The sequence below is a fragment of the Ascidiella aspersa genome, chromosome 7 (genome assembly GCF_963924565.1).
Source record: "Ascidiella aspersa chromosome 7, kaAscAspe10.2, whole genome shotgun sequence".
In the NCBI taxonomy this organism is placed as follows: Eukaryota; Metazoa; Chordata; class Ascidiacea; order Phlebobranchia; family Ascidiidae; genus Ascidiella; species Ascidiella aspersa.
Window position 1 is genome coordinate 1,718,908 of NC_139453.1, and position 19,768 is coordinate 1,738,675.

The 19,768-nt window shown below is 36.0% G+C and overlaps 1 protein-coding gene and 1 pseudogene across 1 annotated transcript in view; one reads left to right on the forward strand and one right to left on the reverse strand.

Moving 5' to 3' along the window:
• LOC146137208 (pecanex-like protein 1) overlaps positions 1-19,768 on the forward strand; it is a 51,106-nt gene that overhangs the window by 16,780 nt on the left and 14,558 nt on the right. Inside the window, exons 21-40 of the mRNA XM_083393780.1 lie at positions 101-200; positions 715-845; positions 1,575-1,761; positions 2,823-3,000; positions 3,568-3,678; positions 4,348-4,445; positions 4,836-4,933; positions 5,605-5,734; positions 6,205-6,297; positions 11,924-12,067; positions 12,278-12,420; positions 13,209-13,386; positions 14,111-14,349; positions 14,628-14,777; positions 15,263-15,387; positions 15,912-16,054; positions 16,698-16,808; positions 17,828-18,067; positions 18,432-18,538; positions 19,227-19,387. Coding sequence (XP_083249906.1) covers positions 101-200; positions 715-845; positions 1,575-1,761; positions 2,823-3,000; positions 3,568-3,678; positions 4,348-4,445; positions 4,836-4,933; positions 5,605-5,734; positions 6,205-6,297; positions 11,924-12,067; positions 12,278-12,420; positions 13,209-13,386; positions 14,111-14,349; positions 14,628-14,777; positions 15,263-15,387; positions 15,912-16,054; positions 16,698-16,808; positions 17,828-18,067; positions 18,432-18,538; positions 19,227-19,387 — 2,867 coding nt within the window. The remainder of the gene's footprint in view (positions 1-100; positions 201-714; positions 846-1,574; positions 1,762-2,822; positions 3,001-3,567; positions 3,679-4,347; positions 4,446-4,835; positions 4,934-5,604; positions 5,735-6,204; positions 6,298-11,923; positions 12,068-12,277; positions 12,421-13,208; positions 13,387-14,110; positions 14,350-14,627; positions 14,778-15,262; positions 15,388-15,911; positions 16,055-16,697; positions 16,809-17,827; positions 18,068-18,431; positions 18,539-19,226; positions 19,388-19,768) is intronic.
• LOC146137211 (intelectin-1 pseudogene) lies at positions 8,439-9,928 on the reverse strand (annotated as a pseudogene).

The window sequence follows — 19,768 nt, forward strand, 5'->3', positions numbered from 1 at the left end:
TGAAAAAATATTAAAAAACTGACTTTTTTTTTTATTTATAAGTTTTTTTCCCTTAAAAGTCCAAAAAAGCTTTACATAACCGAAAGTTGTTTTTCACCAGACAACAAGTTTTTCTGGACGCGCTTCGTCGTTCGATCGAAAACGGCCAGCGGATGGCGCCCCACACCGCTGATGCTTCTCCCCCGTCAATTACAACACCGGTAAAAATAAATTATAAAAACTAAAAGATTACAATTCAGTTAAAAAAAAAAAAATTACAACCCCGGTAAAAAAAATAACAATAAAAACTAAAAATACACCCCTGTAAGTTTTTAAGTTTTTTTGTTTAATGTAATAGTTATTTATTTAATAATTTCTTACATTTAAAATACAATTTGTCAATGGTTGTACCTAATATTCAGCATTTGGAATTAAAGATAACATTAACATTTGAAATAAAACTTTTGGTAACCTTTGGTATTCAAAAAACAAAAACAAAATACCAACCAAACACTTTCTTTTGTTAATTCATTGCAGATTTCCAACATAATAAGCCTCCACTGAATTGTCAAAAATTTTAAATACTTACTTCTGTGTTTTATATTTCTCCCGCGCTAATGGATTTGTTTCGTTGTGATTTGTAGAATAACTTAGTCCTGTGCGGGAAATTAACATAGTTTGAAATCCATCAATAATTTAATAAACCCTAAAAATAATAAAAATACTTTTCGTTAGATCGAGCTTTACAACCCTGAGATTCGAGCCCCGTCACCAAAAGTGAAGATCTTCTACAAAATGAAGTTGTTTGGCACCAAAGAAATCACAATTCAGTACGACCGGCTGGCTCTGCTCGATCTGCTCGACAGGTAAACATGACAATAAAAAAAACAATTTGTTGTCTACACAGCATTGTACTATTCAAAAAAACAAGATTTTTCAAGTCGGTATATCATGCTTTAACCAGTAACCGTAGAAACTATAAAAATCTTATTTTTTTGTGTTTCGTTTATATTTTTGTTTTGCTGTTTTTTGTTCAACAACACTTCGTTAAACTACACCAGCAGTTTTGGGCTGCGATGCATTTTTCAGGTGGTGTGCAGCAATTAGTAACAGACATATAAATTAGTACATGCTAACTAGCCAAAAAAAAAAAATAAATCATAAAAAAATTCAATTTTGAACATATACCGAGTAAAACACTTCCATCGATTGGGAAACATTTTTTGTTATTAAACAATATCGCTACAACAGTTGAATGTTGTAGCGAACTTAATACCTTCAAGTAAACTGCCTTGGAGTTTTATAGTATGCGTCTATAATAAATCGATATGGTAAGTACGGGGTAATTTCGGCTAGTGGGTTTAGATATGAATAAAAAAGCCGTCTAAATCTACAGGGTGCTACACACTTTCAATAAATAAATATAAAGAAAATTTAAGAAAAATTATAGATTTAAAAACCGAAAATTGGTTTCTAAAAGGAAAATCTTAAATCCGAACTCCCCATAAATTTAGAACTCTGAAAAAAAAATTTTTTTAAAAAGAAAAAAATCCTGATAAATTTTGAAATAAAATGAAAACTCCCATTTCCTTTAGAAACTCTCACCGTATCGAGGTATTCATCTCAATTCTCTTCATGGTTGTGGTCGCCTTCCTTGGAATTCAAGTCCTCGCCCGAAACCTGCTCTTCGATCTGTGGGCCTTCTGGTTCTGTGTCGTCATCGCTACGTCACAATTCCCATTGATACGTAGCGTGCAGCCGGACAGCGCGTCACCGACCCACGTGAGTTGATGATAAATTTAGAAAATCTTTGTTGTTACTTGTTTTAATGAATAAATATTGCTTGAGAATCATTCTAAGCGAAACAGTCAATCCAACATCTTTATTTCCAAAAATATTTGTTGTATACTGTATTTTATATGATGTGCGGTCTTAATTCATCTAAACAAATCAATTTTTGGTCTATTAGTTTTGCTTTGATTGGCTATTATGTATGTACACCTAAAGTTGTTTGATTTATTTGTTTGCAGAAATACATTTTATTCAATTTCTTAAAAATTAAATACGATTCACCAGATAGTTTAACACAGTAACCAGTTATAAAAAAATCCGCGTTTTTGTGTTGGTCATTCATGCCGTTTGGGTAACAAGTGGCTGTTGTTCTATGAAATAAGCCAACAGGTTTTTTAACTTTTTCAGCCGTGTTTCTTTTAATTTGATTAAACTTTACGCGACGCCTCGTATATAAGGTGGTCTCAGGAGTTTTATTTTGCACTAATCGTGTTATTTGACACCTTCATCTGTTTATTATAAGGCCTTTTTATGCTGGTTAAAGTCATTCTGTGGCCTTGCAACGGAAATTGAACTATCTTGTTTTCTTGGTGCTGTAGTTTGCATTGCGGGGGTAGGTTTGTAAAGAGCTAGACTAGACAAAGGATTATTTCTGACCGAACATAATGCTTTAAAACCAAAACATCAAACGTTTGGTCTGCTTTAGACCCGGGCGAACTACAGCCCGGGAAATAATTTTATCCAGCCCACGGCTTTCTTTCTCGTAGAACATTTTTGGTAAAAATTGGCCTTTACCGTTTGCTTTATTACTGTTAGAATATTTTATTGAATAAGCTGTCCCTGCAAGGCATCGCACTTATCTCTACTACTGTCAGCTTATCATAACTAGCCTATTTGTAGTTTTTTTTTCACAAGGAATTAGGATTATATACTGTGAATTTAACATTCTTTTTTGACACGGCACTCTAGGACGTTTTTTGTTTCTTATTCGAGTCCTTGTCAACAATAATTTCCCATTCCTGGTGTAAAGTAACGTTAACATAACTTGTCAGGGTTACAACCGGGTGATCGCCTACAGTCGTCCCTTCTACTTCACGATATGCGCCTCTCTGCTCATCCTCTTTAACTACCTGGCGGATGAGAGCAACGTATACCTCCCGGGAATCCCCATCTACGGAGTCACATTGTTCGATAACAAAGGGTGCGCTATGGGGAGGGACTTTATGCTCGGTGAGTGTGTTCTTGTTGATTTTTACCCTTTTTTACAATATTGGTTACGGAAACTGTTGTTATATTAAGAAAGGTTATGCCACATTTTTAGATTAGCGTTTCTAACTGGCGAAGTGCTAATACAACCATTACTATTAAAAGTTTGGACAAAATTAATAACTTTACAAGTTTGTACTTGTTTGAAAAAGAACCCTAAGTTATATATATATTTTTTTTCGATTTAAAATGCTAGAATTTTTATTTCGGTTTGAAATGTCTGAAAAAATGAAATTAATTTTGATTTAGAAGATTTAGTGTTCACATCCGCCTTGGGCCGCCTTTCAAACTTTTTTATTAATTATTTATCTCTAATTTTTGTAGATTTCCAGAATCTGAGTTTATTCCACGTTTCACAGTGATCTGTATAGTGTATAATTATTTGATCGTTTACCGTCTTAAAATGTTTGAAACAAAATGAAACTAATTTTGATTTAGGATATCTAGTGTTTCATACGATCATGATACTCCATGCTTTACCCTTAACCTCGTTGCATTCCTTGTTTAACCCTCAACCTTGTTGCATTGTAGTTTTCACCCTGCTTCTCCCCGTCGTGTTCGTGTGCGGACTTTTACCACAAGTCAACACTTTCGTGATGTACCTCTGCGAACAAACTGAGATCCACGCATTCGGTGGAACAGGTAAGAAATTAAACAAAGGTATACCTTAGAATGAATTTGCAATGACAATATAACGTAATTGATTCACCAAAGGTGGAACTTACATAATGTTAGATATGATTTGATACGGTGAGATAATCACATAAATTGGGACATTTTAAGAACAAGCAGAAAGTTAGCAAATAGCCCAGCGTTTCTTATCCGTGGGCCTCGTACCCCTGAGAGCCACAAGCATAAACTATTTTAATTTATAGCTTGTCAAACTAGAATTTAGGCTTTTATTGTGACCTGAAAACCTCTTTCTTCGACGTTTCATTATGCTTTTCCAAAACGTGAAAAGCTGAATCAAAACCCAACTGCATTCTATAGTTTGTTGCCGCCAAATATTAAAAAAAAATATTTTGACAAATTTTTTTTTTTCGAAATCCTGCGCCAAAATTCTGACCTACAACACTGAAACGGCTATTTTCCCTTGTAACGCGACGAAATTTTACGCCAAATGACATTACTGGCTTAGGTTTTGCAGTCAGCGTTTTACGCCAAAGCTCTGTAATGCAGTTAGTGGCCCAAAATGTTCAGAGCCTGAAACCACTGAAAGGGTCGAGGTTGTGGAGCACTGAAAATAGCTTTAAACACTTGCTTGTAATTCTTTTGAAGTGTAAGTAACCCACACTTGTGTTTTTGTTGCAGCATCTCCGAGCATATTTTCTTCCCTCTTCTCTGTGAGTCGTAGCATCTTCACGGTGGCGCTGTTGTACGGCTTTTGTTACGGAGCCGCCATTAGTAAGGTGAGTAAAAGAAAACAAAAAATAAATAGTAAGGTGAGTACAAAAATGAACAAATTAGTAAGGTGAGTGGAAAACAATAAAACTGTAAAAAAATAAATTGGACTGACCTTTAGTCCAACCTGTCGCTTCTTGAAAGGAGATTTATTATTCCCATCTTTCTATTTTGTTCTTTAGGCGTAATAAAAAACTTTTTTAGTAAAGACAGGAAACTGAAACTACACCTCGTATCTATCACTGTAAACTTATTGAAATTTATTCTAAAGAAATACATCTTGTATCTGATAAAAGCAAACTTTGTTATATCAGTAAAAATCTATTATGTATATGGTAGAATATAATACAAAGTTTTAACGCTCGCTAGATTTAAAAAGCTGTATTTTTGTAATTTAGGAGGGAAGCCAGAACATCCTCTACTCAGCTTTTTGTGGACTTCTTGTCGCTTTCTCGTATCATCTGAGCAGACAAACCAGCTCACCACATGTTCTTTGGTAAGTAGAAAAAAAAACTGTGCGTGAAACATAGGGTTTAATTTAGACTTGATCCAAATGCTTAATTGGCGTGCACTTTAGTCAGTGTTTTTAAAGGACTTCAGTTTTTAGCGTGATGTAAGATTTAACTCAGTGACTTGGTTAGACTTAATTCGTTGTTTGCAAATGACTTAAGTTATTTTACAAATGGCTTGAAGTTGGCTTGGTAACCACGGATTTGACCTTACGTTCTTCTTCGACCTGTTTACGGCGACACAATTTTCAGCCGCGACCCAATGGGTTGAGTATCTGTTATACACATATTAAAAATATTGTTCTACCAAGTTTTAATGACTTGAGTCAAATTCTGACTTAGCGTGCACTTAAGTCATTGTTTTTAAAGGACTTAACTTTAGTTTTTAGCATCATGTAAAGATTTAAGTTAGTGACTTAAGATATTTTACAAATGACTTTACTTAACGCTGATCTGTAGAGCTGAAATCCTTTTATGCAGCAGATTTCAACCTTAAACTTTTCGTATGGACAAATTTCATGCCATTTGTTGAAAATAAATTTGGAATTAAATTATGTTACAAAATGAGACTTGAAATGATTTCAAAATGAATGGCTTACTGGTAGTTCGAGCTGCCATCTTTTTACGCAGCAATTTCAACCCAACTTTTCTCCTCCAGGAAACTTCTGAAGACCCGGATGTTCGCGTCATCGTCTTCCAACAATGGTAGCGTTGATGACGTCACAGAGAGAGGAGACCCCTCGAAGGAGGCGGATGGTGTGGGGGAGAAACACGAGATGAACGCGGTGGTGAGAAAAAATATCAACAGTTTTGGGACAAAATTGTGGTTACAACAAAGTCAGATAGTGTGAGGAAAAAACACTTGAATAGTACTTTTGAACAAGGACAAAATTTGAAACAATGACAATATTATGGTAAAATAATGCCACAAAGTCTTTATGTCGTTAAAAGTGTTTGGTTTTGAATTTAAAAACACGAGATGAACGCGGTGGCAAAAAACTAATAACTCTGCCTAAATGGCAGACACAATAAAGCAGTTTTTCCCAAACCGGCATCCGTTAAGCGTTCACAGGGACACGGGAAAATCTCCGAATCTTCAGCATAATTGGTGTTATATTATATTTAAATATTTTATGTTACTTTACTCTACTGTTTAAAACATTAGTTTTGTTAGGAGCCATGGCAAACTGAAATTTCTGTTAAAACAGCACTACAAGCTGGTCAATTTAGACAAGTTATAATTATTTATGTTGTTTAGAGCGAGCGTCTTCAGTCCGACGTTGTTTTGTGCCCGACCATCGCTCTCTTCACGTTTGCAATCCACTGTAGCACTGCGTTCGCCGCTTTGCAAGTAAGTAACTTAATACTTGGGTTTTACCGAACGCTTTAGAGCAGTTTTGGAGCATATTGGTTGGAGGTTGTAGTAAGACTTAAAATTAATGTCAAAGCCCATTCAGAAGTAGGTTGCATTTTGTGAACGTTTTGAATAAATCCAGAGGTTGAAAAAATAAACATTTGTTCACATTTACAAGAACGGCTTACTTTAGACACTTGTTTTGCCGCAGTACGACGCTCATGTGCAAATCTCTGTGTATGTGATGGCGCGCTAGTAAAAGTCAATTTCACGTGTAGTTAGTGTTGAGTGCTCTAACATAGTAGCTTTGACTTTTTTGGTGAACCCTAACGGCCTTTTTAAAGTAACTTAAAGCAGACCGGGGCAAATATACCCCGTTTCCCTTTATTTTTGTTGCTGAGTTTCGCTTAAAACTCTTGGCAGCAAATTGACCCAATGACTTGTTGTTTAGACCTAATTTGTCTGAAATGCAATCTTAAGGCCCTTGTTTACTAATAAAGTGTGGAGTAACAACCGAACCGTTTAAAATTATAGCATGAATACTATTTCTAAAGCTTTGTATTTTATTTCGATCCCGATATCCGATGTATTGTAGAAAAAGTCTATTATCTTCGTTTTTCAATGTAATAATTTCTCAGTTATTTGCGTTAGTAAGTAAAGTGCTATGTTGGATCTCAAAATATGGCTGTAATACTCAAGTTAATTTGGTACGGGATCGTAACCGATACCATCCTAGTGTTACGACTTTACTAGTAATTCTAGAAAATTACCTAGGCCTCCTGTAAAGTCGCTAGTCAGTCCTTATTTTCGGGCATTAGATAACCTACCATAGAGAACTTATATTAAAGACCACAACAAGAAAACCCAATGTACAGATGTATTGGTTGCAAGAGTAGAATATTGCCACACCACAAACAATAATGACACTTAAACACACACAATTACTTACAAAAAAACCGACAGACAGAGCATAATGAAACTTAAAGTTTTACTCGCTAATTTCACAAGACTACACCCAGACGTCTCTCTCCGCTGTAGGCGGTAAGCCACTCGTAATATACGCTAAAACAAAACTCCCTTTCACGGGAACCGACGCGCTCCCGGAAACCCCAGGCCCGCCTTACAGGGCGGCCGTTTCGTGGAAAGATAACATTGGGCGGACCTTTTAGTGAGAAGTTAAACCGCGCCGGAAAACAAGCGATAAAGGATCGTGAGATTTGCAGAAATGTTTGGAGACAGGAAAAAACATGTCTAAAGTCCAAATAACGGCGAACACCACAGCGCACAAGAATATTACATTAATATACGATTATCCATGTCTCGAAATGCGAAAACCTAATTCCTAGCCCTACATTTAAGAACAAAGGCGCTAAATTAATAATGAATGTTAGAATTTACAGTCGGCGTAATTAGCAACCGGTGATAATTTTGTAGTGCTAATTAAGCACGTAACCCTAGTATCGGACGAGTACCGATACTACCACTATGTAACGGAATTTGGTTCCGATCCTCTATTATTAAGCATATCTAAACATGAATATTCTTTTTGGTTAATTTAATCATTGCTTTAAGATTTATTTCTTAAATTTAAAAGTCACTCTTTAAATGGCGATCGGGGTAGTTGCAGAACTATGGGATCTTTGTATAAAGTAAAAACTCCAATTAAAAACGCCGTATATACTGCTTGTGTAGTATCCTTTTTGTTAGTTAGGAATTTGACAAAAAAAGTTGGAATTTGACAAAAAGTTTAACTTCGCTACACGTACCAACAGCAACATTGTTTTAGCCTTTCATTTTATGGATAGACCTAATTGTGTGACAAAAAAGCACCTACGTTTAAATGTGTTCCTTCTAGCACAAATCATTTAGAAGTCAAACAAATGTTGGTTACCTCTGCTATACACTTCGGTCTCACCCTAAACATTTTTAGCTTGTTTTCCCGTCGATTTTAAACTGAAAAGCCGACAAGCTTATTATTGTATTTTATTCGCGGCAACATAAGAAACATTTTATTCTCCAAATTGAATCACAATCATTGAAAAATACACCTGAATCCGGTTACAAAGTCAACAATCAACCCCCCCCCCCCCATTAATTTATTTTAGAATACGTAGTTTTTATTATCCCCTTGCGCCTAGTTAACGATAGAAAATTAGAAAAGCCGTTTCTAGTTGCTGTTTATCAACACTCGAGGCTTGTCCAGTCCCATATCCGTCGGCAGCCCAACCTGGAAAGTCTCCACATTGATGTAAGTAACCGTCAGTAGGATCTGTGTAACCAGCTGCTCCAATGCAGCCGTGGTTAGGCCAATCTATCGTCGGCTCTAACTTGAAACCAGGACACAGGGCCACGGCATAGCCAGCAATTGAGAAGGAAGTGAACTGAAATAATGCGTTTACTTTTAAGGAGCAATTTGTTAGACGATAAAAAAAACTTGCCCTTCCATTTCAAATGAATTGTTAACCGACGTTTTTGGCAGCGGATACAAGCTGACCTCAACGGATCTAGGATTTTTGTTTGGCGACATAAAAAAATTAAAGAGACGCCTTTAGGTTATAACGAAATGGGTCATAAAACAAACAATCTTAAGAAACTTGCTGTTCTTGCTCGACCGGCAAATATACGCAAAGAAAACCGAGAAAAAATATTTAAGGAGGAAAAATTTTGTGTTTATTTGTTTTAAATTGCCGAACTTTTTATTTAGAGACGTGAACAACAAGTTGGGGTTATTTGCTCAAAAGATGTATACCTGTCAATAAACCGTCGCAAATAGGTTGTAAAATTAACTAAATTAAGCAGTAACTTTTATCGTTATAAACTCAAAGTTAGCGAAAATTGTGATTTGAATTAGGTTTTAAAGTTATATTCGTATTTAGATTTATTTTGCATTTTGTTTTAATCTTTTTTAACTTAAGTTTGAGGGGTCATGTCCTCATGACCCTTTCCTGGATCCGCCCGTGATCAATAATTTAAGTTTAAAGGTTGGTAAAACAGCTCTTTTATTACTTTAATGCATAAATACTAACATTGTATATACCTGAATATATCCTGGAGTTAAGTGGGGTTTCATTTTTGGTGCTTGGTGCGTATATATATCAGAAGCTGTTCCCTTGTCGAAAATAACAGGATGACTGGGGCTGTTGTGTTCTGGGCCTTTTTCTGTATTAGACTCAATCGGCATATGGCTCTTGTAAAGATTGTACAAGTTACCACCATACCTAGAGAGCACTTTATCGTACGTTCTATATATGACATATGAATTGGTGCGCCATAAAGATAGAGGAGTGTCGTTGGGGACCTGCCAAATCATTATTTCTTCAGCGTTGATGTCGAAGTAGCCTGGGTTTTTAAAATCGTCACTTGTAGCCGAAGCTACGTTGCCAAAGGTCCTAAAGTTAGCCCAGTTGCCTTCGCCGTCTATTGGAAGCCCAGTATGTCCTTGCTCACTTGACCAGCGGTCACCCGGTGTGCAGTAACCTTCATTGTTGTAAGGGTTGTTCTCATGAATGGAAGCCACAAGAGTCCATCCCCCACCACCAGTCTCCATGTCGCAGTAGGTCTGGTATGCCACCCCATCGCTGTTTTGTAAAGTATACACGCCGCTTTTCGATCCTGACAGTATTTGCTGGCACGAGTTGTGAGCATCTAAACGTTAATTAATGAATGTAATAAGAATATCAAAGCCCATGCAGAACGAGCATTTTAAACGTTTCAAATAACTCGTTATTCATTTTCAACATCTTCAAGAATTTATGTTAAAATATATATCTCTTTTTAATTTAGTCTTTATATTTAAAAAATATTTGTATACAGTTAATTAATTGCCATTCTTTGAACGTTTTAGATTTGTTTCACATCGAAACATATTTTAATAAAGCCGCAAATATCTTAATATGACATGGATGTTACATAAAAAATATTTTGAAGGGCGATTACCATATTTTAATTCTTGAACGTTTTTAAGCATAACCGCACAAAACATTTAGATATTTTACCAACCTGATTGAGGCCAAAGTGATACTTGAAATAAAGTCAGAAAAACAGCTGCAATTGATGTTCGCATCATTTATCAGTTGTTTGTAGATCTTCGTTCTGTAATTGCATAAAAAGTATGGTTTTATCCTCAAGTGAAACGCCTTTTATACAATATGTTCCTAGCTTATTGGTGTTGTAATAGCGTGTGAGCAACACATGTGACACATCAATATTGACAAGTTTAACCAATATCGTGCTGACGAACGATTACACCATAATATTGGCGTAAACCACATGTGAATCGCCAGATGTTTCACGGGCTGATTATACGAATAACATTGACACTATGTCGTTTTTTTACAGCCGATCCAACAACTTTAGTTAGCTTTGGGCTGGGTGAAAGAATCTTATTTTCCGGCCTTCAAGTCCAGAAGCAGTCCTGTTTTATTCAACAAAAACACCCTGGTATCCACTTAACATAAACACTAGCCTGGACTTAACCCAAAAGTTATGTAATGTATTAAAAATTGTATGAACGCTAGTCAAAATTCCTTTTTTTTAAATCCCTCTTTTAAATAAAATTTTGTAAGGAGCGTCCTAAACGCATTATTTAATACAAATTACTGAATGCGTTACTTGCCTAAATTTTTTTATTGGCTATCCAAATATCGAAATCCGAACTTCACTTCTTGACAAAATCGCCTTTATTGCCCAACTATTAAGAATGAGCTTATTCAGCCGCATACTATTATCCACCAGTAGATTGGCAACTATCTACTGCCCGGCTTGAAGGCCGCTTTTTAACCCGGTTAAGAAGGATTTCAGATGAGGTGAAATGGACGGCATAATGGGCATGACGTACCTTGGTTAATCCAGTTTTGTTTTTAATATTTAACTGCTATAGATGCAATAGTTGTCACATTCGGTGTCGTAGCTATGTTGCGACTGTTTTTCAGCCAAGTAAACACTTCCATCTCAGAACACACTTGAGAAGAATATAATTAGCGATAAGCAACGTCATTTGTTGGGATAGTTGTTATCAGTTGGTCATGCTTAATTTGAAGTGTGTACTTTACTGGTAAAAATTGGAGGCGATGAACTGGAAATGTTTTACCGTTTCAATTTATTCAAGCTGATATCTTGCGGCAAAGGAGTCGAAACAAACATTGCAGATGCAAAATAACTAAATAGCTTGTTCGAAATTATCCGAGCATGGCAAATCTTTTTTAATTTACTGGGTTGTTTTTTTTGATTTACTGGGTTGTTTTTTTGATTTACTGGGCAAGAAAGCACAAAGTCTCCAAATTGAGAAACTACCAAAGTTTTAAACAATAGCGTATATTGGGCTTTCGTAGGCTTAGCATTAAGATATATAGTGGGTAAGCATGGTTAGAAACAAATGGATGCCACATGTTTCACCTCTAAGTCATATATTTCACCTTGAAAATCCTGCAGTAGAGAAACTCTGTTCTAACCCATAACCTTACTTTTAGCCTGCACTGAGCACTGTGTTGTACGTAATCGCTGGAGTGGTTTTAAATTGAAATATATGACTTTCAGACCACAGTTTCACCTCAAGGTCATATATTTCACCTTGAAATTCCTTAGGTATAAAAACACCAAGTTAACCCAATGATTTTACTTCCAGCCTGCACTGAGCACTGTGTTGTACGTTATCGCTGGCGTTGTCGGCTTGGTCCTCCATTACCTTCTTCCTCAACTCCGGAAGAACCTTCCGTGGCTCTTCTTCTCGCGTCCCATCCTCAAGTCGAAAGAACACGATCTATTTGAGGTAAGTTAAATAAAGCTTCTATAAGACTTAAATTAAGTCTCTTTTGTTGGAACTGTTAACTAAGGAACTTGAAGATTGAGATAGAGAGAAAGAATTTAAATACTAAGTTAACGAATCAAATATTGCAAAACGTTTTGGTTTTGTTTTTTTAATGTTCCAAATAAAATCATATCTATCTTTAATAAAAAAATATTTAAAAAATCTTGCCAGGTTACGAGTGGAGCACAGTTGATGTGGTACGAGCGTGTTTACGCTTGGTTGTGCTTCTGTGAGCAAAACCTACTCTTTCCACTGATCGTACTAAGCCTACTCAGCTTCGAATCACAACTCATTGTGGATACCTACGGTCCAGGGTAGGTTTTGTCCTGTAATTTAACCAAAGTAATAGTAAAAAATGTCGGGGTATAATTATATGCCTACAAATAAGTAATGTTTTTACTTCACGTTTTGTAACTAATAAATAATTTGGTTTTGTATTGACACCGGTGCCAACCCATTCCCAGTATCTGACTATACACTGTAAAAAAAATTGGGTTACCAGTGCCCAATACATTTGGGTTTTTGTCTAAATAATTATTGGGTTCATTCTAACCCTAGCCCTAACCCAATGGCATTTTGGGTTAATGGCAACTTAATATAATACCCAAATTTTACCTTTCAAGTACCCAATATTTTTTACAGTGTAGTACCAATAACTCATCATAGTAACTTACGGACCAGGTATGGTATTTATAAGGGTTTTTGAAATATAAATTCAGCAACACTACCAAAGAATGATGATCCTTCCAAAGGAAAAACCCTTCGTTGTTATTCATGGCAACCATGTCTTAGTCTATAAGGCTTGTGAAATGCCCAAGATATATTTAATAAAAACACTAAAGAGAATGGTTTGCTATCTGTCGTTTAAGTATTTAAAAAGTGTTGTATGGACTTTCTAAAACCCCTCACAGATCTCAGTTTGGAAACACTCTTCTAAATGAAACCTATGTTGAATGTCATCACTGTCTTATCAAAGCCCTTATAGAAATATGAAGCATTTTGAACGTTTCGAATAAATCACTTCTGTATGGGCTTTGATATTCTTACTAGTCCTTACCCTAATCACATGTTTTTAATCGCCAATGTTCTCCCTTTCAACCAGGTTCGGTAGTCTAGTGTTGGTCGTTGTTGGGCTCAAGCTGCTTCGAAGTTGCTTCGGTGTGCCGGCCATGCAATACTTGGTCATAAGCTTCTCTGTGCTATTCGTGAAATACGACGCTCGACTTTACGCTCCTTCTGTGCTTGTTTCTTACTTCTTCTTCGGGATTCTATTCGTAAAGGTAAGTCTGGTGAAATTTAAAGTTTTTAGAAAAACTGTCATTTAGATCACTTTTCGCGCAATAAGTTTTTGATCGCGAAAATAAAGTGTACGTTGTTGAAAATGAGGTTTTTTAGTTCGAAACTCTTTTATTGCTACACTGGTATCCATCGCAGACTAACCGACTCTGTCGATCAATGATACAAGCATGCTTGTACTTAACATATTGTAGCAAGCATTGCTAATTTTATAACTTACACATCAAAATTTAGTTTAGGCCTTCATGGCCCCGTTAAACTATTCCACTGACGCCAGTTAGGAACCCCCGCCTCAGTTCCACGTAACGAAATGTTAAAATAATAAGTTCTTTTTAGTGGGACTTTTACACAACGTAAGTTTGAAACAATAGTGTTCAAACAAAAACAAGATTTTTCCCTTAGTTACAATTCTTCTTAAAATAAGCCTGGTTTATATTTATGTTTCGAATCTTATACTAGATATTTTTTTTTTTTACTGTATCTAAAAATACCAAACCATTGTCAGTGGAACATTTAAGCAATGCAACCATCAACTTATTCGAATCAACACAGTTGTTTTCCTTTAGTTCCAATACCTCTTATACTAGTTATATTTTTTATGAGGACCTTTAAATATTTGTGCATAACTACATAAACTTGATATAAAAGCAGGTTGTTGCAGCCGGTCGACCAATACCACTTGATTAACACTTAACTTCCTTCCTTTAGTTCCAAGACCTGGTGTTGAAGCTCCAGTTCTGGATGGTTTACGTTGCTCCCTGGCAAATAACCTGGGGCTCAGCTTTCCACGCTTTCACCCAACCCTTCGCTGTCCCCCACAGCGCCTTTCTAACTGCCCACGCCGTCCTGGCCGCCCTTCTTCAGGCGCCTTTCGCCCCCTTCCTGGGCAGCGCCTTGTTCCTCGCCTCCTACCCCAGACCCCTCAAGTTTTGGGAGCGGAATTACAAGTGAGCAGTTAATTTAAATGAGGGGTTCTTAAAAATTTTTTACCGCGGACCACCCAAATTTATTTTTGGCTTCGCGTGGACCACGGTAGGCAAAAATATTCAAAAATAACGTCATAAATTGACATTCCCAAACAAATAGGCTTCATAAATCTGCTGTATAAAAATGTGAAAGTGAAAAAATGTGAAAGTGAAATGGAGTCTACATTCAAATTTGGTAACAAATCGTAGCAACTACTAGCGTTATTAGTTCTACTAAAACCTTTTATATTTTACCTCAGAACGAAGCGGATCGATAATTCCAACACTCGACTTTCCACTCAACTTGATCGAGGTCCCCACTCTGACGACAACAACCTCAACTCGATCTTTTACGAGCACCTCACATACTCGCTGCAGAAGTCCCTGGCCGGTGACGTCACACTGGGAAGGTGACGTCATTTTGTGTTGCGTCACAAAGGCGTGATTTTTAGTTTGGAATGTTGTCGATTGTTGTTTGGTTAGATGGGCACTGCGGTATGTTGTGTAATAATAACATGTGACCGCATATTCGAAGTGTGACGTCATAATTAACACGTGACGTCATGTTGATATTGACATCATAATAATTATGTTACTTCTCAATGGTCATATGAACTTTAATTAACCAACATGCGAAAACCATAAGAAAAAAAATTGAAATTTATTTGAGAAACATTTTTAGTTATTGTCAACACAAAATAATTCAAAGTATGATTTATTGTTTGATGTGGGTTTAAGATAAAAGGCTACAACATAATGGAAGGTAGTAATACCACTATTATGTTTGGAATCAAACTGACAAATTAATTCATCTTTTTACTAAATGTTGCTATTTTTTGTTGAAATGTTCAAGGCCTTTTTGTCCTACGTTCAAACGTTAACCTGCTTGTCACAGGTGGGGAAACGTGTATTCGGGCGATTGTTTCATCTTGACCTCAGATAACCTCAACGCACTTGTACACTTGGTGGAGCTAGGGAATGGCATTGTGACCTTTCAACTCAGGGGGTTAGAGTTCAGCGGTAGGTTGATTAGTTATATCGTTTAAAAAGTTATTATATTTTTTGTTATTTGTACTATTATGTTCGAAATAATTTGTAAACTTTTCGCAAAGGTTTTTGAAGGCTTTACAAAGTGGCTTAAACTGTTAAAACTAGTTTTCTCTGTATAAGAGCTTTTCATTTCTGTAAAACTTTATAATGTATGGCAAAGTTGGCCTCATTTCAATGTTTAAGTAAGAAAATATTAAACTTATTTTATCGTTTTGTGTACACCTTTTTTCAGTTGACAATTTATCTCTTTAAAAGCTCAAAACATGATTTTTCAGGCCTAAGTATATTTTTAAAATGCTTCAAATGTCAGATTTATACTTTTTTTTTTTAAATATATTTTTTAGAGACAAATGTCGGAATTGTACTTTTGGTATTGTGTTTTTGGCCGTGCCCTTTTTTTATCGATTTATTTCAATCTTAGATGAATTACGTAGTTTCTATACTCGTAAAAACAACCATCCAGTATTTTCCCAGTTAAACAATATATATTTCAGGCACATATTGCCACCAGAGGGAGGTAGAGGCGATCAACGAGGGAGCAGATGACAACGATTCATGCTGCTGTTGTCGCCCCGGCAGGATCAGGGGGCTTTTGTCCTTCAATTCGACCTTCAACCAACGATGGCTCGCCTGGGAGGTACCAATCCGCGTGAAAATAAGCATTTTAATTGAAAATCCGGGGAGCGGGAATTTAAATATCGACTTAGTAATCTATTATGGCTTCGATTTTTTTATTGAAAATGCTACAAAACCTGTGTGTTGTATTTCAAAGGTATTCGGTTGTTTTAAAACAGTTTAGTTTTTGTCTTAAAACGAAAATGTCGTAGTTTAACATTTTTTTATGATTTAAAAAAAAATTCTTAGTTTTTTTCCTAATTGAAAATGAATTAAATTAATATCAAAGTCCTCGCAACTTTGATTACTTATTTTGCGAAATCTATTTTTGCAAAGCCCAATTTTTTACTTAAAAAACGTATGTTGAAGTAATGCTACTTAACGAGCAAGAAATTCGTTGGTCCACATTATAAAAGCCAAACCCTATGCCCACTAAATTGTGCTTGATAGTTTTTCGCAATGTATCCACATATATTGACGTATTTTTATTTATAACATAAATTAGTTTTATCCGTGTTGAAAGGGATTCGAGCAACTAAAAATAACTTATTTTTACCAAACAGACAGTCTAAGGCTGCCCATTGAGATGCTGTAGCCAGAGAGCAGGGCCTATATAAAACCCTTCCTTGATCGGTTGCTAGCGAAATGTTTCCTTATACGTGCAGGTGTTGGTGAGCAACTACGTGTTGGACGGATACAGCATTAGTGACAACAACGCAACCACGATGCTTGGCGTGTTTGACCTCAGGAAGATCCTGCTCAACTACATCGTAAAGGTAAGTAAAACTTTTGGAATAACAAGGTGATTTTCAAAATTTTTGTGAAATCCGAAACCGTTATAACAAATGTAAATTCCTTTCCTATTTGCAACCGTATATCTGTCCTTCTACTTATTACTGGATTGCTTATAATTACATTCGATAAAATTGGTCTACTGCTTCGTTAATACTCGTTTTTTGAATACTTTTTACTCGATTTTTTACGCATAGCTTCATGATTTTCATGCTAAAGTTTTAACTCCTTGAATTCTCGTTATTAGTTTAAACTCGTTACTCAGTCATTAATACTCGTTTTAACCCAGTGGTTCTTAACTGGGGGGCGTGTGAGGTTCACAAGGGGGCGCGAGAAATTGACAAACTCTGTATGAATTCTGACTAAACATTAAGGCGAAGTGATATTTCCCTGCTAGTAATCCTCGAATTAAACATTTGGTATCCAAAAATCAGTTGCATCCTTCGCATTAATGCAACTTACCCGGAAATAAATTGCTGTTCTGCTTTAATGTTTTTTTTTATTTTGATACAAGGTGGGGCGCGAGTTTTGTTGAAATTGTAAAAGGGGGGCGTGTCTCAAAAACTTTAAGAACCACTGTTTAACCCGTCACTTAATCAATACTTGTCATTACTCGATTAATTTATACTGGATTCCTTGACTTATTACTCGTTAACCGGTCGTTCTACTGAAACTTAGTCATATAAATTGAGAACTCGTTTCACTCATTATTTTGTCTTGTATGCTCGTCACTAGACTATTTCTATAAGTTACTCGGTCGTTTTTACCCGAAATGTTTTTTACTCGTTTTTAATTGTAGAGTCTCACTGTCTTTCGAATGGTTTTAACTCATTACCATTACTAATCATTAATCGTTTTTTTACTCGTTTTTCTCCGCAAAGGCGGCAAAGCATTCTCAAGTTTGTAACAGTTTAACCTCATTATTCATCGCTACTCGCTACTTGTTTGTTTTTTGCTGATTTCTTAACATTTCTCATTAACTTTTCCTTTTTTTTCACAACAGAGCATAATCTTCTTTTTAATCTCACACGACTCCCTGGTCACGTGGTTGGAAGACACAGCGATCCGTGACGCTGTGCAGCCATGCGAGAAGTCAAACTACGCTGACGTCGACTCCACGTTCGCGGTTGCCATTGACGACGATTATGACGTGTGGTTGAACGGGGTTTCCCCTGTTAAGTTCCAGGAGGTGTACGGGGATTGGATTGAACATTGCGTGGCCAGAAGAAACGAAAAAGATCAGGCGGCGGTAAGATTGTTTTTATTTATATTTATACACGATGGAATGTTGGTAAAAATAACGGATTTGCTAAAAAGTTTATAATTGTTGCAAGCAACAGTGTAATACTTTATTGTTAGAAGTTATTTGTTTAAAATACTTATGTGAAGTGATTTCAATGCAGTAACTTAAGTGCACTTGAGTCATTTAATGGGAAACAATTACCAGTAGCTGTTTTTTGATTATTATTATTATTATTCCTGTGGGCAAAAGTTTATATGTATTAAGGGTGGAGATGTACAGTATGACATTGCGATGAAAATGCAATTGTTAACAATTAATGCGTTGTTGTTTAGTTGTGATTGTTTAAAACTTCTTTTAATAACAGGGCAACATTGACGGGAGTAAGGACTCGAAACTCGTGACTCTGTGTTTTGCAATCTCAGTGCTTGGCAGAAGGGCGCTTGGTACAGCTTCGCACAATTTCTCATCAAAGTAAGTCGTTTTATTCGAATATTTTCTGTTAAAGCCGCTTCTACATTGATTTGCAAGTTTCTTTATGTTATTGGCGAACTGTGAAATCATCTAAGTATAGACATTACTGCACCGGATCATTTATTGCTTAAAAAATAGTAGTTTTTATCTTCGTAGGTTGTGTCTATTACGTACCTTTATCAGCAAACTTTTAATGAAAAGATAACCTTACCTAAGCTTTCACCAACACGTTGTGAAAAATATTGACATCATTCGGAAAATTTCATTAAAAAAATGACAACTGAGGCTTCTGTAATTAACCTAAGGTTAAGAACAGCTTTCTTGATCGAGTATTATAAACCGGTGCCATTGTTAAACGTCCTACAGAAATAATAGCCATTGTCAAGTGTTATGACGTAACATTAAAATCTATAGACTTATCTTAATAACTTCAATCTAACAGCAATATTTGATGTTTTGAATGCAGTTAACCTAGTTTTGTTTGTTAAACATTCTTAAAGAACAATAGCCATTGTGAAGTGTTATGACGTAACATGCGGCTTAAATCAATAGACTTATCTTAGTATTCTGAATCTAACACTTATATTTGATGTTTTAAAGGTATTTAACATAGTTGTGTTTGTTGGACATTCTAAAGAAACAATGCCCATTGTAAAGTGTTATGACGTAATAACCGCCTTCCTCCCAGCTTGGACGCGTTCTTGTACGGACTCCACGCGCTCTTCAAGGGGGACTTTAGGATCACGGCATCAAAGGATGAGTGGATCTTCAGTGACATGAACCTCCTTCATGAAGTTGTGGCTCCTGGAGTTCGAACTGCTGTCAAGCTACATCAAGATCACTTCGCATGTGAGATGTTTGATTTATCCTCATTAAGTGTAGCTTACTAAAACCAGTCGGCCAAGTGTCGGACATCCCTAGTACTATTTAAAGTGTGCCATCCTCTGCTACCATGAAAACTAATGGATCCGATCCGATACTGAAGTCTTTATCAGTGTACACGTACAGGAATTTATTAAAACACACGAAGACTTAAACAAGTGGATTCCTCATTCAAATAGAATCAATACAAAACAATGTTAATAAAACAGAAACAGAATCAGTAAGTAACTATTAATATGAGCTCTTAACTCTACAAGGTAGTAACACCAACTGCAATAAGGACAACTACAATGTCAAGCAGGGTTGCCAGATAGAAAAAATAAAAAAAGCCAAAATTACTCTAGAAAA